Below are 26,223 nucleotides of genomic sequence, written 5' to 3'. Positions count from 1 at the left end.
CCAAGAGTTGGATGTTTAACCAACTGAGCCACCCAGGTGCCTCAGGTATAGAGACTCTTAAAACAATCTACATGTACTTACCATCCAGCCGAAGAACTAGAGTATTAGATGTACAGTTCCCCTCGTGCCCTCGCTGATGTCATCTCCTCGCCATGCACAGGTTAACAACTAACCCGAGTGCCTGCTTCTTTTGCCTGGTTGAAAACCTACAACTGCTATTACCCTCTTATGTTTCCTTCTGCACTGACATTATGCTTTTGATACTTACTGTTGTTGCATTACATTTTTTGGACTCAGTGTGAAAAAGGGGGTAGACTCTTTAAAGTGTCTTTTTTTTTTTTTTTTTCCTTCTCTTCCATTTTTTGCAGTCCAGACTGGAGAAGGTGATGGATGGAACAAAGTTAGACTGGGCCACGGCTGAAGCTCTTGCCTTGGGCTCATTACTTGCTCAGGGTAAGAAGTTTCTGGTTAGCTGCACAGCTGGTAGGGAGCGCTTTGTATGACATTTTGTTGTATGTGACCCCTGAGGTTTTGAATTAGAACTATCTCCTGTCGTTTTCATTGACTAGAGAGGTTCTAAACTTTTCTTACCTGACAATATTATTTAATGTTAGTATAAGTCTTGTTGGTAACCTTTGTCAGAGAACAAACGACATAACATTTCTTGCTGGGAAACAAAGGGCTCTTTGCTGAATGGATTGGAAAGATATTTTCCTCTAAAGACTGTAGAGCAAATGATGACTCTCCATTCTTGTATATTCTCACCTTACCCAGACTTTTGAATATAGGACTGGTATATTTTAATAAGGATAATGTCTTTGCTAAGGAAAATTCTCAGGATGAGCTGATGTTTAAGAATTCAGGGTCACCATGCCTTGTTAATACTTAGGTTATTCATGGGAATCTGGATTTTTCTTTCTTCCCCGCCTGTTTGCTTAAGGTTTTAATGTGCGTCTGAGTGGACAAGATGTTGGCCGTGGAACTTTTAGTCAAAGGCATGCAATGGTTGTTTGCCAGAAGACCGATGACACCTATATCCCTCTGAACCATATGGACCCTAATCAGAAGGGGTTTCTAGAGGTAGGATGTCTTTTTAATCCATTGTAATACTCAGGTGCTGATAATTATAGTTACAGGATTCTTACAGCAACTAGAAACAGATGTTAGCAACTTTGGTTTCAATCTTTTTTTTTAATTATTTTTAAATTCCAGTATAATTAACATGATGTTATATTAGTTTCAGATGTACAATATAGTGATTCAACACTTCCATGCATCACCTGGTGCTCATCTCGATAAGTGTACTCTTAGTCCCTTCACTTATTTCACCCAGCCCCTCATCCCCCCATTCCCCCCGTCCACCTATCCACCTCCCCTCTGGTAACGACCGGTTTATTCTCTAAGAGTCTGGTTTTTTTGTCTTTTTCTTTTCGTTCTTTCGTTCATTTTTTAAATTCCACATATGAATCAAGTCATATGGTAGTTGTCTTTCTCTGACTTATTTCACTTAGCATTATACCCTCTAGATATTACTCAGCCATAAAAAAGAGTGAAATCTTACCATTTGCAACAACATGGGTTCAGTCCTTTTTGAAATAAAGGGTGCTGAATGGGTGGAGAATGGAGGTCTATACACTTGGGTTGGAAGCAGAGTACTAGTGAGTAGACTAGAGCTGTTTTATTTACTCCAGGTACTTATCTACAGCTTTGTAAATGTCAAATAGATGTTCATTTTGTCAGTCCAAAACTGACGTTGTAATCTGTGTGTTGCTGAATTCATTAAAGTAAGCCAAAGATGTGGATAATAAGCCAACATTTCTTGCCTATTAAAAAAAAAAGGCCTAGAACACGTGGTTGGCTCAGTCAGTAGAGGATGAAACTCTTGATCTTCGGGTCATGAGTTCAAGCACCGAGGTGGGCATAGAGCTTACTTTAAAATAAAAAAATGCCCAGCTTTCTCAAGGTTACCTTATTTTCTAAGGTTTAGTGAGCTCAACGAATGTATCTATTACTATATATTTCTATGTGCTAGTCACTGAACTCTTCTCATTAGAGTCAAAGGCAGGGCCTGGGTCTTTTCATTTTTTAAAATTTTATTTATTTATTTATTTATTTGAGAGAGAGAGAGAGCAAGCACAAGTGGGTGGAGAGGCAGAGGGAAAAGCAGACTCCCCCCTTAGCAGGGAGCCTCACGTGAGGCTTGATCCCAGGACCCCAGGATCATGACCTGAGCTGAAGGCAGACGCTTCAGTGACTGAGCCATCCAGTTACCCCAGGTCTTTTCATTTTTCTCTCTCCGACAGCTAGCATAGTGCCGGGCACATGATGTTTATTAAAATAAATTATCCTCTGAGGTATGTTTAGTGGCATGTCATCTTTTTTCCTATTCTAGTCACTTGTTTGAGTATAATCTTGAGTTTACTAATAACTCAATATTTAAAAAAAATTCACTTGTCAAAATCAAGATTCCAGAACAATTACTTAAAAGGACACAGAGCTCATCTTTTCTTTACGTTAGTCTGAAATCTACCCCTGGATCAAGTCAAATTGGGGATCTAGATACTGAAATCAGAAGTATCCCCCCACCCCAATGTCCTTCATTGAATTGTGACTTGATACTCGTATTGGTTCATTTTGAATATTACTATTTAGAAAGCCCCAAGTAAATGTCAAAGATTTCATTAATTATCTAATACTGTGTCCTTTATATGAAGACCCTGGGATGACCTCCTTCTTGTTCGTGGTACTGAGAGTGGTCGCAGCTCACTGAGCAGTGGTTTGTCTATATTGTGTATGCACCATGAATTCTGCAACTGCGTGGCATTCCCCTGTCAGTGGTGGCTCCCAGGAAGGGGTGGAGGCCATGGTACCCTTGGTGACTGTATGCCACCAGGTTGTCTTTCCACTCTGTTCTATGTCTCAAGCTTCATCTTTTTTCTCTCTGCTTACATTTACATTATCACTTTGTCTATTATGTATATTATGAGGCATCTCAAATGCATTTTGGAATAAATAAAAGCATTAATTAATCCAAGAAACGAAGGTAGATGTGTGTATACAAGTGTATAAAGTACACTAAACGCATACGTGAAGGTGCAGTGAGTCTACTTGGGAAGTCAGGAGCAGCTTGGGAGAGGAAGCCCGATTTGAGCTGGGGCTGGAAGGACATGAGGAGTTGCCTAGTCTGATGCATGTAGGGAGAACGTTCCAGATGGGCACAATCATACATACAAAACCTGTGAAGTGAGAAGCCAGGAACTCCAAATAGCTTCATGTGTCTGGAGGTTCAGCTGCAAAGTGGTTATAGGAGTAAAGAGGAGACTAGCCAGACTCCCCACATTGTGAAAGACTTGAAATGTTACGCAAGCTGGAAACCTTGGAGGAATTTTGAATAGGTGACCAGAAAGGTATCAGAAAGAGCCCTCCTGACAGTGCTTTAGAAGCTGAAGATGGATGAGAACTTTGGACAGTTTTTCCGTCCCAGCTTTATTGAGGTAAGGGCAATTTCTAAGGAGGCTTCTCAATCGTCTAGGCAGGAAATCTCGGGGACCTGAATTAGGGCAGGAGTGGTGCAGACAGAATATGGGACCGGATTTGAGAACAGCTATAGGACTTAGTGATAGATGTAGGGAATGGAGAAGAAAGACCAGTCTTGCTTATCTCCTGGCTTCCTGACTCAGACATTTGCTATATGCTGGTGGCATTCACACAAATAGAAAGTGAAGAGAGGAAATAGGTTTGGTAAGGAAAGATGATGGATTCAGTTTTGGACATTTGCCTTTGAGGTGGCTAAAGAACATAAAAGTTTCTGTCAGTTACAGAAAGGCAATTAGATACATATGTCTGGAGTTAATGAAGGAATCTAGTCTTGAGATGCACGTTTGGACATCATCAGGGTGTAGAAGACTAGGAGGAGGGCCGAGGGATAGGGTCCTGGGAAAAACAGTTTTTAAGGCACTGGCAGAGGGAAAAGTACTTCCCGAAAGAGCATCCAGAAAGGCAGAAGGATAAATGGGAGTGGCTCTGTCATGAGCTAAAGGAGGGAGAAGTCAGATATGAGGACAAGTAACATGGCCATTGGATTTAGCAACTGGAAGGTCAACCTCACATAGAGCTGTTTTCCACCACGGTGGGAACAGAAGCTAGATTGCACTAGCTTGAGGGGTAAACAGGAGTTACAGAACTGGAGACAAGTGGATTAGATAATTCTTCCAGAAGCTTGACCGTGACAGGAAGCTATAGCTGTAGAGCACCGGTCAGGCAAGTGTTTCTTGTTGCATTTTTGAGCTATTGATTTCTGTCTGCCATGAGGGGAAAGTCAGCGAGGAGGGGTTCAGAAAACAGGAATTAGGTGATGAAGGTGGTGAAGAAGCAGAAAGGAAGAATGGATTTAGGGCATGGGTGGGTATGTCAGCCTTGGGTAGGAAGACAGATGAGGAGGTGAGGACAGACAGAAGGTACGGGTATAGTGGTCAGTCTAAACCCCATTTACAATGCACCCAGGAATCTGAGAAACGCAGCTGTCTTTTAAAATTAATGTAACACAGATTATAACTGAAATCAAAAGAAAAATCAGAAAAGACAAATTATACATAATCCTACCATGCTAATACGTTATCTATTTTTATTTTTCTATGTTGTCACTGAGTGCTTAACCATATAAATCACAAAATTTTATACTTGTAGTCATAGTGGAGATGTAATTTTTTTCCAAGAGTTTTTTTGTTTTGTTTTTGTTTTTTTGAGAGAGAGAGAGAGAGAGAGGGAGAGAGCCCTCTCAGGGTGAGGGGCAAAGGGAGAGGGAGAGAGAGAATCTCAAGCAGACTCCCAGCGTGGAGCCTGACCTGGGGCTTGATCTCATGACACTGAGATCATGACCTGAACCAAAACCAAGAGTCAGATGCTTAACCAACTGAGCCTCTCAGGCATCTCCACAGGCTTTTTTTTTTTTTTTAAATAAAAGATTTATTGAGATATAACTTCTTGAATTCAGTCTTTCAATGTATACAATTCAGTGGTTTTTAGTATATTCACAGAGTTATGCAAATATCACCACTATCTAGTCTCAGAAAATTTTCATCACCCCCAGAAAGAAACCCCATACCCAGGAGAAGTCTCCCCATTCCTTCCGTCTCTCGGCTGCTGACCATTAATTTACTTTCTATTTCTATTGATTTGCCTATTTTGGACTTTTCATATAAATAGAGTCATAAGTAGCCTTTTGTGACTGGCTTCCTTCTCTAACATTGTGTGTTCAGGGTTCATCCATGTGGTAGCCAGTGTCACTATCTCATTCCTTTTTATCGCCGACTAATATTCTACAAATACATGACTTACAGATATCTTCTAGAAACATTTTGAAACAAAGACGAAATTATGAAAAAGTTTGATGTACAAAAGGGACTTTTTCTCCTTCTGAAACATTTGAGACATCAAGATGGAAATACCAGGTTGCTCACCTCCTGCCCTGAATGCACGTTTCCTGCGAACAAGGACCTTCTCCTCCACCACAGCAGTATAACCATCCACGTCAGGAACTGAACCTTGAAACATAACTACCATCTCATTCTCCAGCCCTGTTCAGAATCATGTTGCATTTATTTCTGTTTATTTATTTTTTTTATCATTTTTAAAATTGAAGTAGAGTTGACACACACTGTTGTATTAGTTTCAGGTGTACAATATGGTGATGTGACAGGTCTGTATGTTATGCTGTGCTCACAGATGTAATGTCCATCTGTCACCTTATGACGATATTCCAAGTACCAGTGACGATACTCCCTGTGCTGTACCTTTCACCCTGTGACTTATTCATTCCATCACTGGAACCTTGGACTTCCCAGTGTCTTCCACCATTTTGCCCATCCCCGCCCCCCACCAGCGATCACCAATTCGTACTCTGTATCTATGGGTCTGTTTCTGCTTTTGTTTGTTTTTTCATTTCTCTTGTTTCTTAGATTCCACATATAAGCAAACTCATAGGTATTTGTCTTTCTCTGCGTGACTTATTTCGCTTAGCCTCGTACCCTCTAGATCCACCCGTGTTATCCTTGACTGAATAGAATCATGTTGCATTTAATTGTCCTGTCTTTTTTGCCTCCTCAGAGATCTAATTTTATATTCTGTGTTTCTTTTTTATCTTACCATGTCGTGATGGTTCTTTTGCTTTATTGTGCAGATAGGATATTAGAATAATGGATTCTAACCAAAGGTAGGCCTTCTTTTGGTAACTTCCACCCTTTGTTTTGTGGTATTTTTTTAAAAGCTTGTATGACACAGTTTTACTCTCAGCAATAAAGACAGGTTATCTGAGAACTTAATTTTGTTTATCCTTTTTGAAAATTTTTAAGTTATTTTTTTATTTTTTTAAGTAGGCTCCACGCCCAGTGTGGAGCCCAACATAGGGCTTGAACTCATGACCCTGAAATCAAGACCTGAGCTGAGATCAGAGTTGGCTGCTTAACTGCCTGAGCCACCTAATTTTGCTTATCCTTAAAGAAAATCTTTAATGCCCATATTCCATTCTTTTCCCTCCTTTTCTCTTTGTGCCAACTTTCCCCAAATGCATCATTCACAGAGAGCAGTAAATCTCCTTTCTCAAAGAAATGTGGAGATGACTGGAAAGAAAGCTCCCCTCTGGGCCCCTCCTCCCTTTTGAGAGGTTTGTGATGCTTTTACTGATTCATGTCCCATCTTTCCTGGCATGACAGTGTTTCTGTTCTCTTCCTTTGCATTAGGTCAGCAACAGCCCGTTGTCAGAAGAGGCTGTCCTGGGATTTGAATATGGAATGAGCATTGAAAGCCCCAAGTTACTGCCCCTCTGGGAGGCTCAGTTTGGTGATTTCTTCAATGGTGCTCAGATCATTTTTGACACGTTCATCTCTGGAGGTTGGTATTGATGTGTGTGTGTGGAGTGGATGCACGGCCTTAGCCTCTTGGGGACAAATGAATGGAAAGGGCCATAGCTGCTTATGTGACGCCGTAGCACAGCCCCTCAGGAGAGTTGGGGGGGCTGCCCTGCCATCTACTGGAGCCTCGCAGCTAATGGATGGTTATGAAAGCTGCCAGAGGGCTGGGGGCCACTCTGACTGTCGGCGGCACCTTCTCCAGGGGAGTGTGCTTGGCTGTAGGGAGCAGGGCATGTACCTGCCAGCTCCTAGGCAATGGACTTTCGGGTCTGCGTTTGGGGCATGTTTAGGAGCTGTGACATGAATACCAAGCAGGCAATGGTGACATAGTGAGGATTTGCACTCAGAGCGAATGGCAGCCTTGAAAATCCACTCTCCTCAACCCAGGGATATTCAAGTATCTGAAAGCTGGCGGTTGTGCATCTTTATTGTTTTTAATCATCATTTACAAAAGCAGAACCTGCTTATTGTAAAATACAAAGGTACACAGTAAAGTACAAGTGTGAGTCCCTGTCACCCTGTTTTCTGGTCTGGGGGATCCACTGTTGGAATTCGTACACTTTAGGCCTCACTATGGCTGTGTTTCTCTGTAACCTTGTAGTTGTAAGGAAGAAAAGTGCTCGGGCGCCTGGGTGGCTCAGTCGGTGAAGCGTCTGCCTTCAGCTCAGGTCATGATCCCAGGGTCCTGGGATCGAGTCCCGCATCAGGCTCCTTGCTCAGCGGGGCGGCGGTGGGTTCCTGCTTCTCCCTCTGCCTGCAGCCCTCCTTGCTTGTGCTCTCTCTCTCGTTCTTTCTGACAAATAAATAAATAAAATCTTAAAAAAAAAGGGGAAGAAAAGTGCCTTGAGGAGACTAGACTTTGACATGTCCAGAGGCTGTCCTGAAATGTCTGCACCCTCAGTCTGAGGACAGTGGCCTGTGTTGTAAGTGGTGCAGTGAGGAAAGGCAAGAGCCACTTGGAATCGGAGACACATGCTGTCCTTCAAACCGGGACAAGGTTTCCCTTCATTTTGTCTTCCATCTGTTAAAGCCCGTTCCGTGAACATGTCCTATAGGGTTTCAGCCAGTAGGATGGAGGTTTTCCTCCAAAGCACGTAACACTGCTGGAAAGTGCATGGAATGGAAATGATTTTAGGGGATCAGACAACAAACTAAATTTGTTTCACTACCCAAGTTACATCAGGCCGTACTGTTCCTGCTTCAGAGAGTTCTTACTCCCTGTCATGTGCCTTTCCAGGGGAGGCCAAGTGGCTGCTACAAAGTGGCATCGTCATCCTCCTTCCCCACGGGTACGACGGGGCCGGACCCGACCACTCCTCTTGCCGCATAGAGCGGTTCCTGCAGGTATGTCCCGTGCCTTCTGGATGCCAAGGAATGCTTCCTGCTTCCTAGGTGCTTTGAAACAGAGCTACCACCTATAGATTCATGCACACCTCAAACTCTAAGACCTTGGAGTATTTGAATGACACAGATTTAACACAATGTCAGTATTCCTTATCAAGGTGATGCCTGCATTCACTAGCATCGTGGTTCTTGTATGGCAAAGGTCAGGGGTTCCCAAACCAGGCTGGTCATCAGAATCACCTATGGAACTTTTTGTAAATAGAGATACAGGGACCAACACCAGATCAGATCCTTCGGAGTGGGGCCTAAGAATCTGTATTTTTACTTAAATTTTTTTTTAAAGTAATGATAGTATTTTTATAAAATGATTCCTGATCATTAAAAAAAAAAGTAAATAACCACCCAGAAATAACCACTGTTATTCGTTGGTAAGGATCATTACCTACGTCTTTTTATGCATATGGCTTCCTAATGCTTTGTTATAAAAATTTTCAAACATACAGAAAACTTATAAGATTTTCCAGTGAACATTCATATGCCGACCCCTTAGATTCTACCATTAATATTTTATTATACTGTACTTGTTTTATCACATCGACTCATTACCATCCTTCTATCTATAAACCCGTATTATCCTGTGATCCATTTCGTAGTAAATGGAGACACCTGTACACATCACCTTAGTGTGTGAATATCATTCGTTATTTTGGCATATGTGCAAATAAAATATACAACTAGATGCCAAATTAGTAGAAAGGTAGATAGAACAGTAGATAGACAGATGGATAGTTACACTGATAGATAATAATACAGAAAAATGATTTTATAAAAATTAGAATACAGAAATAAATTGTAGGTAAATTAAAGGCTATGTGTGACACAAACACAAAATCACAGTTTGGGGAAGAAAAACAGAATACATACATACTTATCTGGAAGATACGGTTTGGGAGTCGTCAGTCAACAGCTGTGTTTCCCTCAGGACAGCCTGTGTCATTATGATTGAATTAGATGATCTGAGCATTTGCTCCTTTCTTCCATCTCTGCCTCAGATGTGTGACAGTGTTGAAGAGGGGGTAGATGGAGACACAGTGAACATGTTCGTGGCGCACCCGACTACTCCTGCACAGTATTTCCACTTGCTCAGGAGACAGATGGTCCGGAACTTCCGAAAACCCCTCATCGTTGCTTCTCCGAAGATGTTACTCAGGTTCCCTGTAAGTAGAAAAAACTAGTTAGGAAGCTTTTCTCCTTTTGTCATTTAGAAAAAAAAAATTTATTTAAATTCAAGTTTGTTAACATACAGTGTATTATTAATTTCAGGGGTAGAATTCGTTGACTCATCAGTTGCATTGAACACCCAGTGCTCATCACATCACGTGCCCTCATTAACGCCCGTCACCCAGTTACCCTATCCCCCCACCCCCCTCCCCTGCAGCAACCCTCAGTTTGTTTCCTAGAGTTAGGAGTCTCTTATGGTTGGCCTCCCTCTCTGTTTTCATCTTATTTTATTTTTCCTTCCTGTCCCCTGTGTTCATCTGTTTTGTTTCTTAAATTCCACATATGAATGAAATCGTATGGTATTTTTCATTCTCTGACTTATTTCACTTAGCATAATACCCGCTAGTTCTATCCACATTGTTGGAAATGGCAAGATTTCACTCTTTTTGATGGCTGAGTAACATTCCATTGTGTATATATATATCCCAAATCTTTATCCATTCATCCGTTGATGGACATCTAGGCTCTTTCCATAGTTTGGACATTGCTGCTATAAACATTGGGGTGCATGTGCCCCTTTGAATCAGTCTTTTCGATGAATACCTAGTAGTACAATTGCTGGGTTGTAGGGTAGTTCTATTTTTAACCTTTTGAGGAAACTCCATACTGTTTTCCAGAGTGGCTGCACCAGTTTGCATTCCCACCAACAGTTCAAGAAGGTTCTGTTTTTTCCACATCCTCACCAACATCTGTTGTTTCCTGAGTAGTTAAGTTTAGCCCTTCTGACCAGTATGAGGTAGTATCTCATTGTGGTTTTGATTCGTGTTTCCCTGATATGAGTGACACGGAGCACTTTTTCATGTGTCTGTTGGCCATTTGTATGTCTTCTTTGGAGAAATGTCTGTTCATGTCTTCTGCCCGTTTTTTTACTGGATTTTTGGTTTTTTGGGTGTTGCATTTGATGAGTTCTTTATAGATTTTGAATACTAGCCCTTTGTCTGATACGTCACTTTGCAAATATCTACTCCCATTCCATAGGCTGCCTTTTAGTTTTGTTGATTGTTTCCTTTGCTGCGTAGAAGCTTTTTATCTTGATTAAGTCCTTGTAATTCATTTTTGCTTTTGTTTCCCTTGCCTCTGGAGACATGTCTTTTTTTATTTTTTTATTTTTTTTTATTTATAATGATTTTTTATTATATTATGTTAGTCACCATACAGTACATCCCCTGTTTCCGATGTAAGGCTCGATGATTCATTAGTTGTGTATAACACCCAGTGCACCATGCAATACGTGCCCTCCTTACTACCCATCACCAGCCTATCCCATTCCCCCACCCCCCTCCCCCTGAGGCCCTCAGTTTGTTTCTCATAGTCCATAGTCTCTCATGTTTCATTCCCCCTTCTGATTACCCCCCCTTTCTTTATCCCTTTCTTCCCCTACCGATCATCCTAGTTCTTATGTTCCATAGATGAGAGAAATCATATGATAGTTGTCTTTCTCTGCTTGACTTATTTCACTTAGCATTATCTCTGGAGACATGTCTTGTACGAATTTGCTGTGGCCGAGGTCAAAGAGGTTGCTGCCTATATTCTCCTGTAGGATTTTGATGGATTTCTGTCTCACATTTAGGTCTTTCATCTATTTTGAATTTATTTTTGTTTATGGTGTAGCAAAGTTGGTCCAGTTTCATTCTTCTGCATGTTGCTGTCCAATTTTCCCAACACCATTTGTTGAAGAGACTGTCTTTTTCCATTGGATAGTCTTTCCTGCTTTTTCGAAGATTAGTTGACCATATAGCTGAGAGGCCATTTCTGGGTTCTCTGTTCCGTTCCATTGATCTATGTGTCTGTTTTTTGTGCCAGTACCATACTGTCTTGATAATAAAAGCTTCATAATACAGCTTGAAGTCCGGAATTGTGATGCCTTCAGCTTTGGTTCTTTTTCAACATTACTTTAGCTTTTTGGGTTCTTTTCTGGTTCCATACAAATTTTAGAATTGTTTGTTCCAGCTCTGTGAAAAATGCTGGTGGTATTTTGATAGGGATTGCATTGAATGTGTAGATTACTATGGGTACTATAGACAGTTTTTAAAAAGATTTTATTTATTTATTTATCAATCAGACAGAGACAGAGTGAGAGAGAGCAAGAGAGAGAGCATGAGCTGGGGCGGGGGGAGGGCAGAAGGAGAAACAGCCTCCCTGATGAGCCCCAACGTGGGGCTCCATCCCGGGACCCTGGGATCATGACCTGAGCCAAAGGCAGATGCTTCACTGACTGAGCCACCCAGGTGCCCCAAGTAGTGTAGACATTTTAATATTTATTCTAATTCATGAGCATGGAATGTTTTTCCATTTCTCTGTGTCTTTCTCAATTTTTTTCATCAATGTTCTATAGTTTTCAGAGTACAGATCCTTTACCTCTGGTAGGTTTATTCCTAGGTATCTTACGGTTTTTGGTGCAATTATAAATGGACCGATTCCTTGATTTCTCTTTCTGCTGCTTCATTATTGGTATGTAGAAATGCAACAGACTTCTGTGCCTGATTTTATATCTTGCGACTTTGCTGAATTCCTATATGAGTTCTAGCAATTTTTTTGGTGGAGTCTCCTGAGTTTTCTACATAGAGTATCGTGTCATCTGTGAAGAGTGAAAGTTTGACTTCTTCTTTGCCAATTCAGATGCCTTCTTTTTTCTTTTTGTTGTATGATTGCTGAAGCTAGGACTTCTAGTACTATGTTGAACAGTGGTGGTGAGAGTGGACATCCCTGCCGTGTTCCTGACCTTAGGGGGAAAGCTCTCAGGTTTTCCCTATTGTGGATGATATTTGCTGTGGGTCTTCCATACATGGCCTTTATGATGTTGAGGTATGTTCCCTCTATCCCTACTTTGTTGAGGGTTTTTATCAAGAAAGGATGCTGTATTTTATTAATGCTTTTTCTGCATCTATCGAGAGGATCGTATGGTTCTTACCCTTTCTTTTATTAACGTAGTGTATCATGTCGATTGATTTGCGGATATTGCCACCCCTGCAGCCCAGGAATAAATCCCACTTGGCTGTGGTGAATAATCTTTTTAATATACAGTTGGATCCAATTAGCTAGTATCTGGGTGAGAATTTTTGCATCCATTTTCATCAGGCATATTGGTCTGTATCATCCTTTTGTCATTTTTGTATATATTTTCCTCTATTTTCTGTATCTAATTTTATTTATTTAAAAAAAATTTTTTTAAGATTTTATTTATTTATTTGACAGAGAGAGACAGCCAGCGAGAGAGGGAACACAAGCAGGGGGAGTGGGAGAGGAAGAAGCAGGCTCCCAGCGGAGGAGCCTGATGTGGGGCTCGATCCCAGAATGCTGGGATCACGCCCTGAGCCGAAGGCAGATGCTTAACGACTGCGCCACCCAGGCGCCCCTAAAATTTTTTGGCTTTTTAAATTTAAATTTTAATTCCAGTTAACATACTAATATACATAATCTATATATTATGTGTGTGTATATATATATATAACTAATATACAGTGTTATATTAGTTTCAGGTGTACAATATGGTGACTCAGCACGTCCATACATCTCTTGGTGCTCATCATGAGAAGTACCCTCCTTCATCCCCATCACCTGTTTCATCCATCCCCCCACCCACCTCCCCTTGTGTTTAATTATATTTAAACAGAAATATCTTTTTAGTTTTAGTTGGCCTCACTGCTTTCTCTCTTTTAAAAAAATCTTTCCTGAATAACTGAGAATATAGGGAGCACTCTGTCTCACTGTGAGCAGAAATAATTTTTTAGAAAAAGTTTTAAAGTGCAAGTAGTCAAAGCACCAATATCCTTCCCTTATCTGTGGGGAATACATTCTAAGACTCCCGTTGGATGCCTGAGGTCGCAGATAGTACTGAACCCTGCATACACTATGTCTTTTCCTATACATACATAGCTATAATACAGTTTTTTTTAATATTAATTTTTTATTATACTGTGTTAGTCACCATACAGTACGTCCCTAGTTTTTGATGTAAAGTTCCATGATTCATTACTTGCGTATAACACTCAGTGCACCATGCAATACGTGCCCTCCTTACTACGCATCACCGGCCTATCCTAATCCCCCATCCCCCTCCCCTCTGAAGCCCTCAGTTTGTTTCCCAGAGTCCATAGTCTCTCATGGTTCAGTTTAATTTATAAATCGAGCAGCGTAAGAGCTTAACAAGAACTAATAATAAAATATAACAATCATGACAATATATTGTAATAGAAGTTATGTGAATATGGTGGTCTTTTTTAAAAATGCCTTGTTGTGCTATACTCACCCTTTTTCTTGTGATGGAGTGAGATGATAAAATGCCTGCGCGACGAGATGCAGCAGGTGAATGAAGTAGGCGTTGTGACATAGCGTGAGGCTACTAGTGACCTTCTGATCACATGTCAGGAGGAGGATCACCTGCTGCTGGATCTAAATCTTAAAAAAGATCTAGGTTGACTGTGGGTAACACAAACCGTTGAAAGCAAAACCAGAGAAAGCCAGTCCAATGTACTATATTGACAGTCACAAGTTGGGAATTCCAAGTCTTTTGATGAAAACCAGTGGTGATATTCATCGGCTTTTAGTGAGATTTTTTTCTGTTAAATGATTTACCTGTGGGTAGATTCCTGTTTCAAACATTATAACAGTATAGCTTATTGCTATAACACTTCAAAGGGTACATATTTTCTTTCTCTCATGCTCTCTCTCTCAAATAAACAAATAAAATCTTTTTTAAAAAAGAGTACATTTTATCTTGGTTCACCTGAACTGAATGTTATGCACACAATATGTTTTTTTATTATTTTTTTAAATTTATTTTTATTTTTATTTTTTTGAGAGGGACAGAGAGATAGAGAATGAGTGTGTGAGTGGGAGGGGGAAGAGCAGAGGGAAAGGGAGAGAGAGAATCCTTGCACATTTTGAGATGGCTTTGGGAATAACAGGACATTCAGGAAAAATTAATGCAATCCCTTTAACACAGTCTTTCTGATGCGGCTCTTTTGACACAAATATTTTGAAACAGCAGTGTTAAAGGGGCCAAGTCATAATGCAAATTACTATAATTTATTTCTAAGTAATATGTACGTCTGGGATTCTTGACCCAACTTTCGTTGTACCTCTAAGGGGTCACCTGCTCCCTTAATCATTACTATAAAGGAGTATAATCATATTAAATATAATATATGTATATTACTAAGTAATTACTAATTATGTATATTACTAAGTATTGAGTGAACAATTAGAAATTTTATTGAGAATTTGTTTGCTGTTTGTAATGAGAATAACAGTTCACATTCTGGCCCCACTAGTCCACTCCCTTCCCCATGTCTAAAATATAACTTACCAAATAAGTGAGGCCTTGCTCTGGTACCTTAAAAATATCAACAGCTAGAAGCACCTAGGTGGCTCAGTAAGGTAAGTGTCCGACTCTTGATTTTGGCTCAGGTCATGATCTCAGGGTCATGAGATTAAGCCCTGCATCAGGCTCTGCACTGAGCATAGAGCCTGCTTAAGACTCTCTCTCCCTCTGTCCCTCTGCTCACACTCTCTCTCTCAAAACAAAAACAAAAACAAAAAAACCCAACAGCTATCCTATAGATTTCCAAGTGAAAAAAAAAGTAAAGATAGCTAAGTATCTTCATTAAATATGTAAGTCCCTTTACTAGCTGAAAGTGAGTACCACCACTATTGAAGTCTGATTTCTTCGTGAAAATTAGATTGTTGGTACAAGTTAGCTAGCAGAACAAAAGTCCATCCTTTCTTTCCATGGCATATTCAGGGATGACTTGCCATGTGACAAACACGACCTGGGGCTATGGGGAGTTTGCCTGACAAGTGGTACCTAAGTTCTACCTGAATTTCCCAGCCAGCTCTGAACTCCAGTTCCTTCTTCCTTTTTAGTGAGCTCTGTGCCCCAGCGTGGGGCTCGAACTCACGATGACATCAAGAGTCACTTGCTCCACTAACTGAGCTATCCAGGTGCCTCTCCAGCTCCTTTTGATTCCTACCCTAGGAAAGGGAAGCTGACCAAGGGTTCAGGAGGGAGAAAGATGGCATCTGTCAAATATTCTTTAGCAATAAGAATAAAAATTAAAATAAGAATAAAATAAATACGTATGATATATAATAAAATAAATATACATCTATGTATAAGTATTTATAATTATGTATTTTATAAAGTGTGTATTTTTTATTTCATTCTTTTAGTTGATATTAATTTGTTAGGTTATATCACAGTATCCTACATCAACATGGCTGCCTATCAGTGGTCCGGTCAAATGTATTCCTACTTGGGACTAGACCTTAGGGAAATGAACTAGAGTCATCGACGCTAAGTTATTTACAACAAGTACCTATTTAAATTGAGCTCCTTAATAAAATTTCTTTTCATCACAGAAGTATTCATGTATTATTCCTGCTTGTTCTGACTCATTAGGTTTTGCTTGTAAATTATAATCAAAATCCTAAAGACAGAAATCCATGTCCTTGTTTAGCTGTTTTTGTTCACAAATGTCATTTCTGACTCCAACAAATGGAAGCATATTTTTATTGATACTAAAGTGTGATCAAACTGAAATTTTGATTCTTAAAATTTTGTTGTGGCATCAGACAAAAGGCAATCTTATGTAACCTCGAAAAAATAATTTTATTCCCAAATATACACAATTGGTATTTTTGGGAAAGATACTGTGTTTATTAGTACATATATTCACTTATAGTCCTAGGAGGAAAGTTCGATGTTATTTCTTGGTAAAGATCCTTTTTTTTTTTTTTTTTTTTTGTAAAGATCCCTTATAAGTAAAGGCATCTTCAGCTCCTTTCTTTGGTTGATAGATTTGTGGCTTTTTCCATCCTTAGGCAGCTGTGTCAACTCTTCAAGAAATGGCACCAGGAACAACATTCAAGCCGGTCATTGGCGATTCATCTGTGGATCCCAAAAAGTAATTTGATGTGTATCTCTGTTTTCATACTCTGCAGTAGAATTTTAATTAGTGGGAAAACTAGTTCACATTAAGAAGCCCAAAGTGACCCACATCTCCTGTATCCTGATAGAAGTCCTTTGTGCCCATGGGGCAGGAGTTAGAGTTTGAGTGGAAGGGTGAGCTTTGGAGGCGTGTGTCGGTGACGAAGGCTTGCCAGGGCATAGCTTGTTCCTGAACCCAACTGCAGAGCCCCCCGCTGCTTCTGTAATGAAGCGTTTTCATCTACGTAGTCTCCTCTTTCTTTAGATGCAATTCTTTCGGATATTTCTCCTCCACCCCATTCTACCCAACAGGGTCAAGACTCTAGTGTTCTGCTGTGGCAAACATTTCTACGCCCTGCTGAAGCAAAGAGAATCCTTAGAGGCCAAGAAGCATGACTTTGCCATCATCCGATTAGAGGAACTCTGTCCTTTCCCACTGGATTCGTTACAGCAAGAGATGAGCAAATACAAACATGTTAAAGGTACAGCATTGTTCTTGGTGGGGTTCTTTGGGTTTTAGATACCTGAAACCTATTCCAACGTCTCATACGAAAAGAGGTTCCAGGGGCTATATGAGAGTCATTAGGAAGTTGAATCTTTTGGAATCTGGAAATACGAAAAAAAAAAAAAATACTGCTAGAGCTAATGTTTCCTTGCCTTTTCTGGTGTCCGTTATAGCCCCCCCTACTCTCACTCTGAGACATGTCATTTCTTGAGAGGTTGGAGGTAATCAGTGCTATACTATTGCTTAGGATAAATAGAGGTAACTGTAAAAGGCAAGCCTTTTCAACAAGTGGGTTTGCAATAATTGGACATCTCTATGCAGTGGGTCCAGACATTAACTCAAGAGCACAGACCTAAATGTAAAACGTAAAACTCTAAAACTTTTAGGAGAAAAAGGAGAAAATCTTCATGACCTTTGGTTAGACAAAAGATTTGAGCCAAAAATGGGATGTCAAATAACTATATAAAAAGATGCTCACCATAATTAGTGATAAGGGAAATGCAAATGAAACCACAATGAGATATGGCTACACACCTGTTGGAATGGCTAAAATGAAAACAAAACAATAAGTTGGTGATATCAAGAGCTGGTGAGGAGAAAGAGCAGCTTCCTTCGCTGCAGGAGGGAAGGGAAAGTGGTACAGCGACTCTGGAAAGCAGTCTGTCAGTTCCTTATACGGTTACACACAGAGTGGCCGTACAGCCCAGCAGTCCGCTCCGAGATATTTACCCAAGAGAAACAGCAACGTGTTTGTAGAAAAATGTCTGCAGCAGCTTCATTCATAATTGCCCCAAACTGGAAGCCACCAGGATGTCCTTCAACCCGTGGACGGATAACAAGGATGTAAGGTACATCCTTCCAGTATCGTACTACTCAACGATAAGAGAGAAAGATCTATGGCTTTGGGATTTGGCTAGTTCGAGGGAGCCAGAACCAAAGGCTACATATCGTATAATTCCATTTATCTGACATTCTGGAAAAGGCAAAACTACAGGGAGAGAGAAAAGATCAGTGGTTGCCAGAGGTTGGGGCTGGAGGAGGAGTTGCCTTGAAAAGGCCAGGATGAGGGAATTCTGGGGGTTGATAGAATTGGTCTGTATCATGAGTGAGGTGCTGGATATGTGACTATCATTTGTCAAAAAAAAAAAAAAAAGGATAAGCATCACCATGCCGTATTGGAAAGGCATATATTTACTTGAAGAGAGCTATACATACACACTGTACATGTACATGTGTATACATATGGCTATAATGTGTCTATGCGTGTACATATATACTGTACATATATAGTGTGTCTGTGTTGTAGGGTTACCTGGAATACTGAAATGAACTTTCTTCTGCTATAGATTTTATTTGGAGTCAGGAGGAGCCCCAGAACATGGGTCCATGGTGCTTTGTTTCTCCAAGGTTTGAAAAGCAACTGGCCTGCAAGGTAATAGCTTTCTCTCTTACGGTGTTTTGTGTATGTGTGTGATTTCTCCTGGCATGCCAATAAACGGATTTATCCCCTATTAGCTGTCCAATTCTTTTAATGATAAACTAAACTATAAAATCTCATTTAGGCTATTTTTTCAGAATAAAATGCTGAATGTTTATCAAGATATATACATGTATGTGCTAGTATCATGTAGGAAAAAGTGATTATACTTAAAGTAAAAGCCCTTCCCTGTCAGCTACCTTTCCCACTAGTCTCGTCCTAAAGGTCACAATCCACGCCCTGGGAAGTGGGATGATAGCAGGCTTGTTTTACAATAGGGGAGAAGGCATGCCCACCGATGACTGTTCTAGGCTCATCCACATAGCTGGCATCCACCAAAGGCCACATTTTTCCTCATTAGGCTGTCAGGAGGGAAGAAGAATGAGAAGAGCAAATGTGCTTCTCTTTATCTTCCTATTCTGCTTCGATTAGAACTCAGTTCACACATTTGTTCCTAGTTTGCTGGGTCAAATCATTTTCATTTGTTCTCATTTAGGAAACTCTACTGCTAAAACCAACTAATAGTTACTGAAGAATAGGACAAATTCAAGAACTGATTTCCACTTATGGTGTCTGGAATTTAGTTTTTAGTTGTGACAAATAGCTCCTTCCAGTCTATTCTAGGTAACCCATTATTTTTCCAAAAAAGGTGATTTGTGGTTAAACAAGCTAAGAGAAAGGCATGCACTGCCTCGGGAGAACGAAGCCGGGCTCTGATCAGGTCAAAGCCAGGCTCTGATCAGGTCAAAAGGTCATTTTATTTCTTTTCTGCTCTATCATAGCTCTGTCTTGTGAGCCGGCCCCCTTTGCCAGCCCCTGCTGTAGGAATTGGCACCCTTCATCTGCAGCAGCATGAAGATGTCCTCACCAAGACCTTTGCTTGATGGTGTCCTTTGAACCAATATTACTTCCTTTTAAGAAAATAACCATGAAAAGAAAAGCCAGTGCCTCTACTCCCTTCTCTCGTTAGGTAACATGAAAAGTCTGTGTTCCTCTAAGATGTTGGGATTGATGAGGACAGTTTAATAGGAATACGCAGAATAGCCAAGGGAATTATCCATCAATCCATGAATCTGATCAGTCACCTTTATCCTTAAGGGTACAACAGTGTTAGGTTTCGGTTAGATCTGGGTGAGTTGTAGAGCTAATGCATTTTCCAGACTTTTTCAGACCACTTTTTCTCATTAACTGTAGATGCCCAGGAAAAGTTTTTTAGGTTGATTTACAGGATTTACAGACAGATTACCTCGACGTTACTTCTCAGTTTGCTTGGTGCATGTCACTTTCATTAATTTTGCCATTCTTTATTCAAAGTCCTGTGACTACCAATATTTTCATTTTATGTGATCTCGGGTGCTGCTTTCCAGCCACTGTGAAAAATGTTTCCCCAAATGCTGGAGCAAAGCTATACTAGTCCTGATGCGTGTTCTTCAAGATAGTTATTTTCACCGATTGTTCTTAAATATCCATCCCATTACATATGATTCTGGATGTATCATCTTTTTGCACAGTATTATTAAGGAGTTTTAGCTACAATGAACTTGATCTGTGGTCTACTTTGTCATAGTATCTTCCCCCCGCTAAATTGTTGTTGCAATGATATCTTAATATTTTTAATTGACTTTCGGTATCTGATATGGGGATTTCAGCTCCTGGTTAGTAAGTCTTGCAGCTAAAAGGTGTGATGAAGTGATGTGCATTCGTGGTGTTTAAGGAGCATTTTAACTTCGACACTGGAAACTTCCCAGCACCAGATTCTTGGGGGTTTATGGAGATCACCAACCCATTGCATTACTTCTGAAGCTTTGTGGAAGCATAACTAAACAGCAGCGAACTGTGTAGCGTAATTACGTGACTTGGTGCTGCAGAGGCTCGGCCATCTACCATTCTAGTGCCATGACATTTTTTCTCAGAAATAAGGGAGGTCGGGGCGCCTGGGTGGCACAGCGGTTAAGCGTCTGCCTTCGGCTCAGGGCGTGATCCCAGCGTTATGGGATCGAGCCCCACATCAGGCTCCTCTGCTGTGAGCCTGCTTCTTCCTCTCCCACTCCCCCTGCTGTGTTCCCTCTCTTGCTGGCTGTCTCTATCTCTGTCAAATAAATAAATGAAAATCTTAAAAAAAAAAAAAAAAAAAGAAATAAGGGAGGAAGTGCTGGAGCACTGGAACGGCCTCTCCACTTTTACTGGCGACTGGTAATGTCTTTCAGAATCAATGTGCAGGTTGTTCTGGTCACAGGAGTAGATACATGATTCACATCTGAAATGTATGCATTAGCGTATTGATTTAATATTTCTGTAATATTCACAGCCTTTTTATTCCTATGCACCTTAATGCTTCCTTCCTGTGTCAAGCCTTATAAATCATGTAACTTGGTGCCATGCATGTAAATCGGTACAATTACAAAGGTCTACTTAATGAAAACGGTTATCAGTGTTGTATACTGAACTAGAAAAACATGAAAGCCCTGTCATTTTTTTTCAGATCTCTTGGTTTCTTGAGTTAAAAATTTCAAAGTCTCTAAGCACAAAATGAAATTGAAAACTAGGGTTGTTGTTGTTTTTTAAAGTTTAGATTTCTCCGAATTTCCCTGGTATCTTATTATATCTTCTCCACCATGAGTCATGAAATGTGTCTTCTAAAAAAAAAATGTGTCTTCTGTATCTTAACCTTCTTACATCAATCACTATTGCAACATGGGTCAGCATTTTGAATTACCTTGTAGGAAGGGACCAAATCAAATACTCCCATAATAAAGTATGGGATAAAAATATCATAGCAGAGTAAAATAAAAATATTTTACTGTATTCCTCTGAGAAATTTGATAATGTGATATTTGTATCCTGTTTATGTCTATCTATGCTAATTTCATATTCAATGAAGAATAGAGCTCAAATTGGGTATTCAGTTAAGAGAAATATTAACAGCCATGAAAAAAATGTTGATTTTGTCTAAAGTGACATATTCTTAGTAAAATAAAAATTTCTTCCTTAAGAACCATTTTGCTCAGCTTTCTATATGCATACTACTTAGAAAATACTCTAAAGCATAACTTCTTTTAGCCTGACTGTATTACTTCTGAAGTTTTATTTTTTGAAAAAAATTCATTGACTGACAATAGACATAGTATCTGTTTTATGAAATTGAGAAAATGCAGTTTAAAGAAATTAGGGGTTCCACAGGAAGGAAGTCACAGGTAAAAATCAAGACTTTTGGATCTTGAGGTTCTAAAAGCTTCACCTCCATTTCCCTTGGATGTACCTGGATATTTGCTTTTCATCTTCAGCTTCTCCTAAGTTTCAGCCTAAAACCATCACATTTGGGGAGAATCTGGACAAAATGTTTTTAAATTCTCAGTATTTATAACCTACTATTATGCAAATAAACAACTCCTAAATTACGCAGTGGGAATAGTAAGTCATTGTCACGTTTGTATTTAAATCTGACAAAGCAGTCTAAAGCAGACTGTTACTTCCCTATTGCCATTTGCAAAATCAGTTAATCTTAGAAAACTTGTAATAAAAGTGTGTTACTTCAGTGTTGTTTCTCTGTGTCTTGTCAGACTCATATGGAGGATCAGGTATAATTGAACACAAATAACAAATGACCCTACATGAGTAGAATGGTATTTCCCCAAGAGTTTATTGGACACTTACTGCATATATGGCATTGTTCTGGATGTTAGAAATACGTGGGAGTAAAACAGAAAATGGTTTGCCCTCTGTCCTCAATGGACTAACAATCTATTTGAGATGACAAAGCATTTTACATGTAGACAGAAATGTTCTTGTTGGATGTGCTAAACCAATGTGGGAGGTTAAGGTAGAGGGATGTTCCTGATAGATGTAGATTAATTGGCATCTTGTAGTCACACAAGGACAAGTCCTGGGTAGCATGTAGTAGTAGAAAGACTGAAGAATGTTGGAAGGATAATTCACAGCAGTTACCTAAAGTGTTGGAGCTTATTCCCAGGCTCTTACTCGAAACATGGAGCTGACCCAGAAATAAGAAGTAAAGAGAAATGGAGGCAACTCTTCTTCTGTTAATTAGGCTTTCAGTTTAGTGCATCTTTATTGAAAAGATATTATATTCATGAAACTAGCTCACCATCTAGGGCCAAAACTGTGTGTAAGCCCACCGTTTGCAAGTCACCATAGATGATACAGAAATGAAGTTTCTGCCATCCAGAAGTTTATAGATAGTAGGGGAGCTTAGACAAGTATAAAAATGACTAATACAGGGTAGAGTGAGGTAAGAATGAAGTCATAGGATGGGAGGTTATAACTCTGGCAAATTGTGTTTTCCAGAAGTGGCTTGAGCAGTATTTTGCTCCACCTGCCCTTCCAGAGCCTTGCCACAACTTCATCTAGAGGTAAAGTCTGTTTTCCTCCTGAGGTGGAGCAGGATTCTGTGGCTGCCTCTATAAATATAATGCACTGAAAGTGATGCTGGGTCACTAACAAGGACATCCCTCGGCACCCAGCGGCCATGCTTTGAGGAAGCCCAGGCAACGTGAAGAAGCCTTGTGGAGATGAAGCTGACAGCCAGCCACAAAGGCTGGGCTTGTGAGTGAGAGAGGCTTCTCCTCATTCAAGTCCCCAGTCTTGGAGTTGTCCCAGAGGACCCCAAGTGGAGCAGAGATCTGTGCACGCCCAGCCTAACTTACCGTGTGTGTGTGTGTGTGTGTGTGTGTGTGTTCAGAGATAATGCCCCACACCAGTTAATAGTGGTCGGGACAGATTTTAATCAGCAGTACATACCACTGCAGTAGAAAAGAGTCCAGCGTGAACTGAACTCAACTTTGATTTGTACAGAGGTGAGTGGAGTTTAAAAGAGGGAATGACAGAACAGGGAGCCAGTGGGTGGGGCTCAGAGTAAGGAGAAGTAAAAAAATGACAAAAAGCTGGAAGGAGGAGGGGTTGGTCCATGTGACATCCATCTAGGTTTGTTGATTGGCGCTTATGGAAGTTAGGCTCCTACCCTCCACAGAGGCTGGAAGACAGAAACCCTGTCTTCGGGCATTGGGACAAATGGTAAATTCTTTTGACAGTTTTGAGGTTTCACAGGCAGATTCTTTAAGGGTGGGCTAGGGTCATCTTAGGGATGGAGCTGTTAGAATCTACGTTTAAGTCTTTATAGGCCAGGTAAGGCTTAGTGGAGAAAGGGCTCACAGGAGCCCTGCTGGAGTTTGGTCAAGGAGAAAATCAACCTTTCTCTTTCTCCGTGGGGGCCTGCACACATAAATCACTGGTTTCCTTCTTGGACACAGATGGAAGCATTAGAACAGATCATTGGATTTGGTGATTATGGGTCAATAGTGACCTTTGAAATAGCTTGTTTCATTAGAAGTTAGAGCAGAAGTTTCATTGCAGGGGTTTAAAATTTGAGTTAGGAGAATACATTGGAGGGCCTTCTGTGTGTCAGTCTCGTCCTTTAATTTTCACACCTGTAGGACGTGGCTATTATCCTTATTTTACTGATGCAGCTCAGAAAGGTTAATTGCCCAAAGCCATTAAGGAGAGGAGGGATTAAAATGTAGGCTGATTTCGAAGACTGCCTTCCCTTCCGCCACGCTATCCAAGAGGGATAAAGGGGGACAAAATGCTGATCTCCGTCTATCGGAGAAGCTGAAGAAGGAGCACACGTAATAGTGGGGAGTTGATAAGCTATTAACTATAGACGGAGTAACAACTTCCACGAAGTTCCGATAAGGCGGAAGCAAAATAAAAGGCCTGTTAGGGTCACACTCAGGGACGCAACCCTGGCCCGCGACCCTCGGGCTGCCTCTTTGACTGGGTCCTGACTCGGGAGGCCTGGGCCGGGTCAGGAGGTCGAGGAAACCGGCATTGCTCGACAGGGAGGTCGGAGAGGAGCTCAAGCAGGAAAAGGCCCGGCCGCCGCGGTCTCGCCGAGGCTCCCGAACTCCGCAGCGGAGCTGGAGCACGCCCACAGGAGCGCCGGCGGTGACCATGGCAACGCGCGGACGTCCGCCGCGCCGGCTGCCAACGGCCGGGGCCTCGTCGGGAGGCGGGGCCGGGCGGGGCGGGCACGCGGGTCACGTGGCTCGGGGCGGGGCCTGCGCGGGGCCGGCCAGGAGCGCGTCTGGAGCGGGCGGCGAGACCCGAGCAGCGGGACCCGAGCGAAGGCAGCGCCGAGGCCGTCGTGCCCCGCCGGGCCGCCCCAGCCGCCGCCATGGGCAGTGAGTATTGGCGGCGCGGCTCTCGCTGGGCTGCGGGCCCCGACGGGCTGCGGGCGGTGGGGCAGGCGCCCGCCCGGGGTCGCCCAACCCGGGGTCGGAGAGGCGCGGGCCGCGTCGGGCTGCTGCGGAGGACGCGGGCCGGGGGCCTCCGCCGGGGCTCCTCCAGCGGTGCGGCCTTGCCCGGGCCGGCTGCGGGGACCCGGGCTCCGAGGCCCGGGGTTTGCGCTCGCTAGGTGGCGAGGAGCGAAGGACGGCGAGGGGAAGCCATTGGTTTTGGGGGCGGGGAGTTAGGGAACCGAGCGAAACCTGGACCACTTCTAATTTTTCAGGAGCTTAGGAACCTCATATTTTTATTCCCAAGTCACCCTTCCTTGGCATGTTAGTTGTGATGAATAAAGCTCTCTGACTTGTTCGATAAAAAGTGATGCATGGCATGTATTTTAGGGGAGGAAAGAAGTGCGATTGGCAGCATAGCGTTTTCCCTAAAATTTTTCATTTCCCTAAAATTTTTCATTTCAGTTATTTTGTAGCGTTGACTGGAAACTCACTGTAAGGTTGTATAAAGCCTTAGGGACAAGGCCTTGAAATATGGGGATCTTTAAGGGCCATCTCCTGAACACTCAACGCTACATGCATTCACGTATATACTTAAAACATAGCTGTTCAGATGTTTGTCGGATGAATGGTTAAGTGCAAACCTGAGCGGTGCACCCATTGGCCAACTAGTGGACATTTAGAAAGGAAGTAGAGGAGACCCCTGACCTTGAATTTACAGTATAATCGGTGACATTCTGCAACACAAGAATAGACAAGTGGCTGACAGAAGTATTGCTTGAACATGAACTCTCCAACACCGATGGTCGTAAAATGCCAAGAAATCTGGGAGGGTGGTTTGGATTGAGGTGGGATGGAAAACGGATAAAGGAGTTTAGGGAGTTTCCTGATGTGGTTGATATTTGTGTTTCATTAGAGAAGAATGCTGCGCTAATTCAGGTTTACTTTCCAAATAGTCCAAAATGGTACTTGGGCAATGAATATCTGCCTATGGGAATTTCTGAATTCTTCTGTCAAACATCAGTGACTGCCATCATTTTGAGAGGTTTCACGAGAAGATTGTATAGTCAGCTTTTGGCTAACTATGAAAGCATAATTACTCAGGTCAGTTTTAAAACAATTCCGTGATGTTAGTATACAGAATCCAGCATCCGCAGGGGAAGGTGATCATAACTAATAGCTGCTTGTGCTTTCTTGTGTTTCTGCACATTACAGGCGCTGGCAAAGACTGAGAGAATATCATCTTCATTCTCCAGTTCTTTGGCAGGAATTGACTTAAGCTATGCCAGAATATAGTGTCTATCCTTAAAGAACCTTGGTTGTCTTACTTTGATATATAGTGAGTTATTTGGGAAAGCAGTACTTTCTCATGAAATGTCATGGTCATTTTCTGGGCTGATTATTGTACATACGCAAGTACTTTGAGATCATTATGTGGGAGAGCAACCAAGCAATGAATGTTGACTTAAGAGAAATGAAGCAGAGATTGTATACTTAAAAAAAAAAAAGAAAAAGCTCTCTATATAGTA

General features: G+C 41.4%; 2 protein-coding genes across 6 annotated transcripts in view; both read left to right on the top strand.

The window, feature by feature from the left end:
- The window catches only part of DHTKD1 (dehydrogenase E1 and transketolase domain containing 1), a 50,575-nt gene extending 29,651 nt beyond the window's left edge, over positions 1–20,924 (top strand). The window contains exons 9-17 of one of the 2 annotated variants that reach the window (XM_045793927.2): positions 369–453; positions 941–1,080; positions 6,738–6,888; positions 8,146–8,252; positions 9,305–9,469; positions 16,356–16,438; positions 16,774–16,943; positions 18,313–18,398; positions 19,226–20,924. In XM_045793927.2, coding sequence (XP_045649883.2) covers positions 369–453; positions 941–1,080; positions 6,738–6,888; positions 8,146–8,252; positions 9,305–9,469; positions 16,356–16,438; positions 16,774–16,943; positions 18,313–18,398; positions 19,226–19,327 — 1,089 coding nt within the window. In that variant the 3' untranslated portion in view covers positions 19,328–20,924. Of the gene's footprint in view, positions 1–368; positions 454–940; positions 1,081–6,737; positions 6,889–8,145; positions 8,253–9,304; positions 9,470–16,355; positions 16,439–16,773; positions 16,944–17,655; positions 17,815–18,312; positions 18,399–19,225 lie in introns of those variants that run through there. The other variant, XM_045793928.2, reaches the window with a different exon arrangement.
- Positions 20,925–24,487: 3,563 nt separating this feature from the next.
- The window catches only part of SEC61A2 (SEC61 translocon subunit alpha 2), a 41,366-nt gene continuing 39,630 nt past the window's right edge, over positions 24,488–26,223 (top strand). For all 4 annotated transcript variants that reach the window (XM_087857712.1, XM_045793930.2, XM_045793929.2 and 1 more), the window contains exon 1: positions 24,488–24,640. In XM_087857712.1, the coding sequence (XP_087713838.1) occupies positions 24,634–24,640 (7 nt within the window). In that variant the 5' untranslated portion in view covers positions 24,488–24,633. The remainder of the gene's footprint in view (positions 24,641–26,223) is intronic.

This window comes from Ursus americanus, chromosome 31, assembly GCF_024610735.1.
Source record: "Ursus americanus isolate L20-20 chromosome 31, mUrsAme1.1.p, whole genome shotgun sequence".
Taxonomy (NCBI): domain Eukaryota; kingdom Metazoa; phylum Chordata; class Mammalia; order Carnivora; family Ursidae; genus Ursus; species Ursus americanus.
The sequence above is the reverse complement of the archived record's forward strand: the minus strand, read 5'-3'. Positions and strand labels throughout refer to the sequence as shown.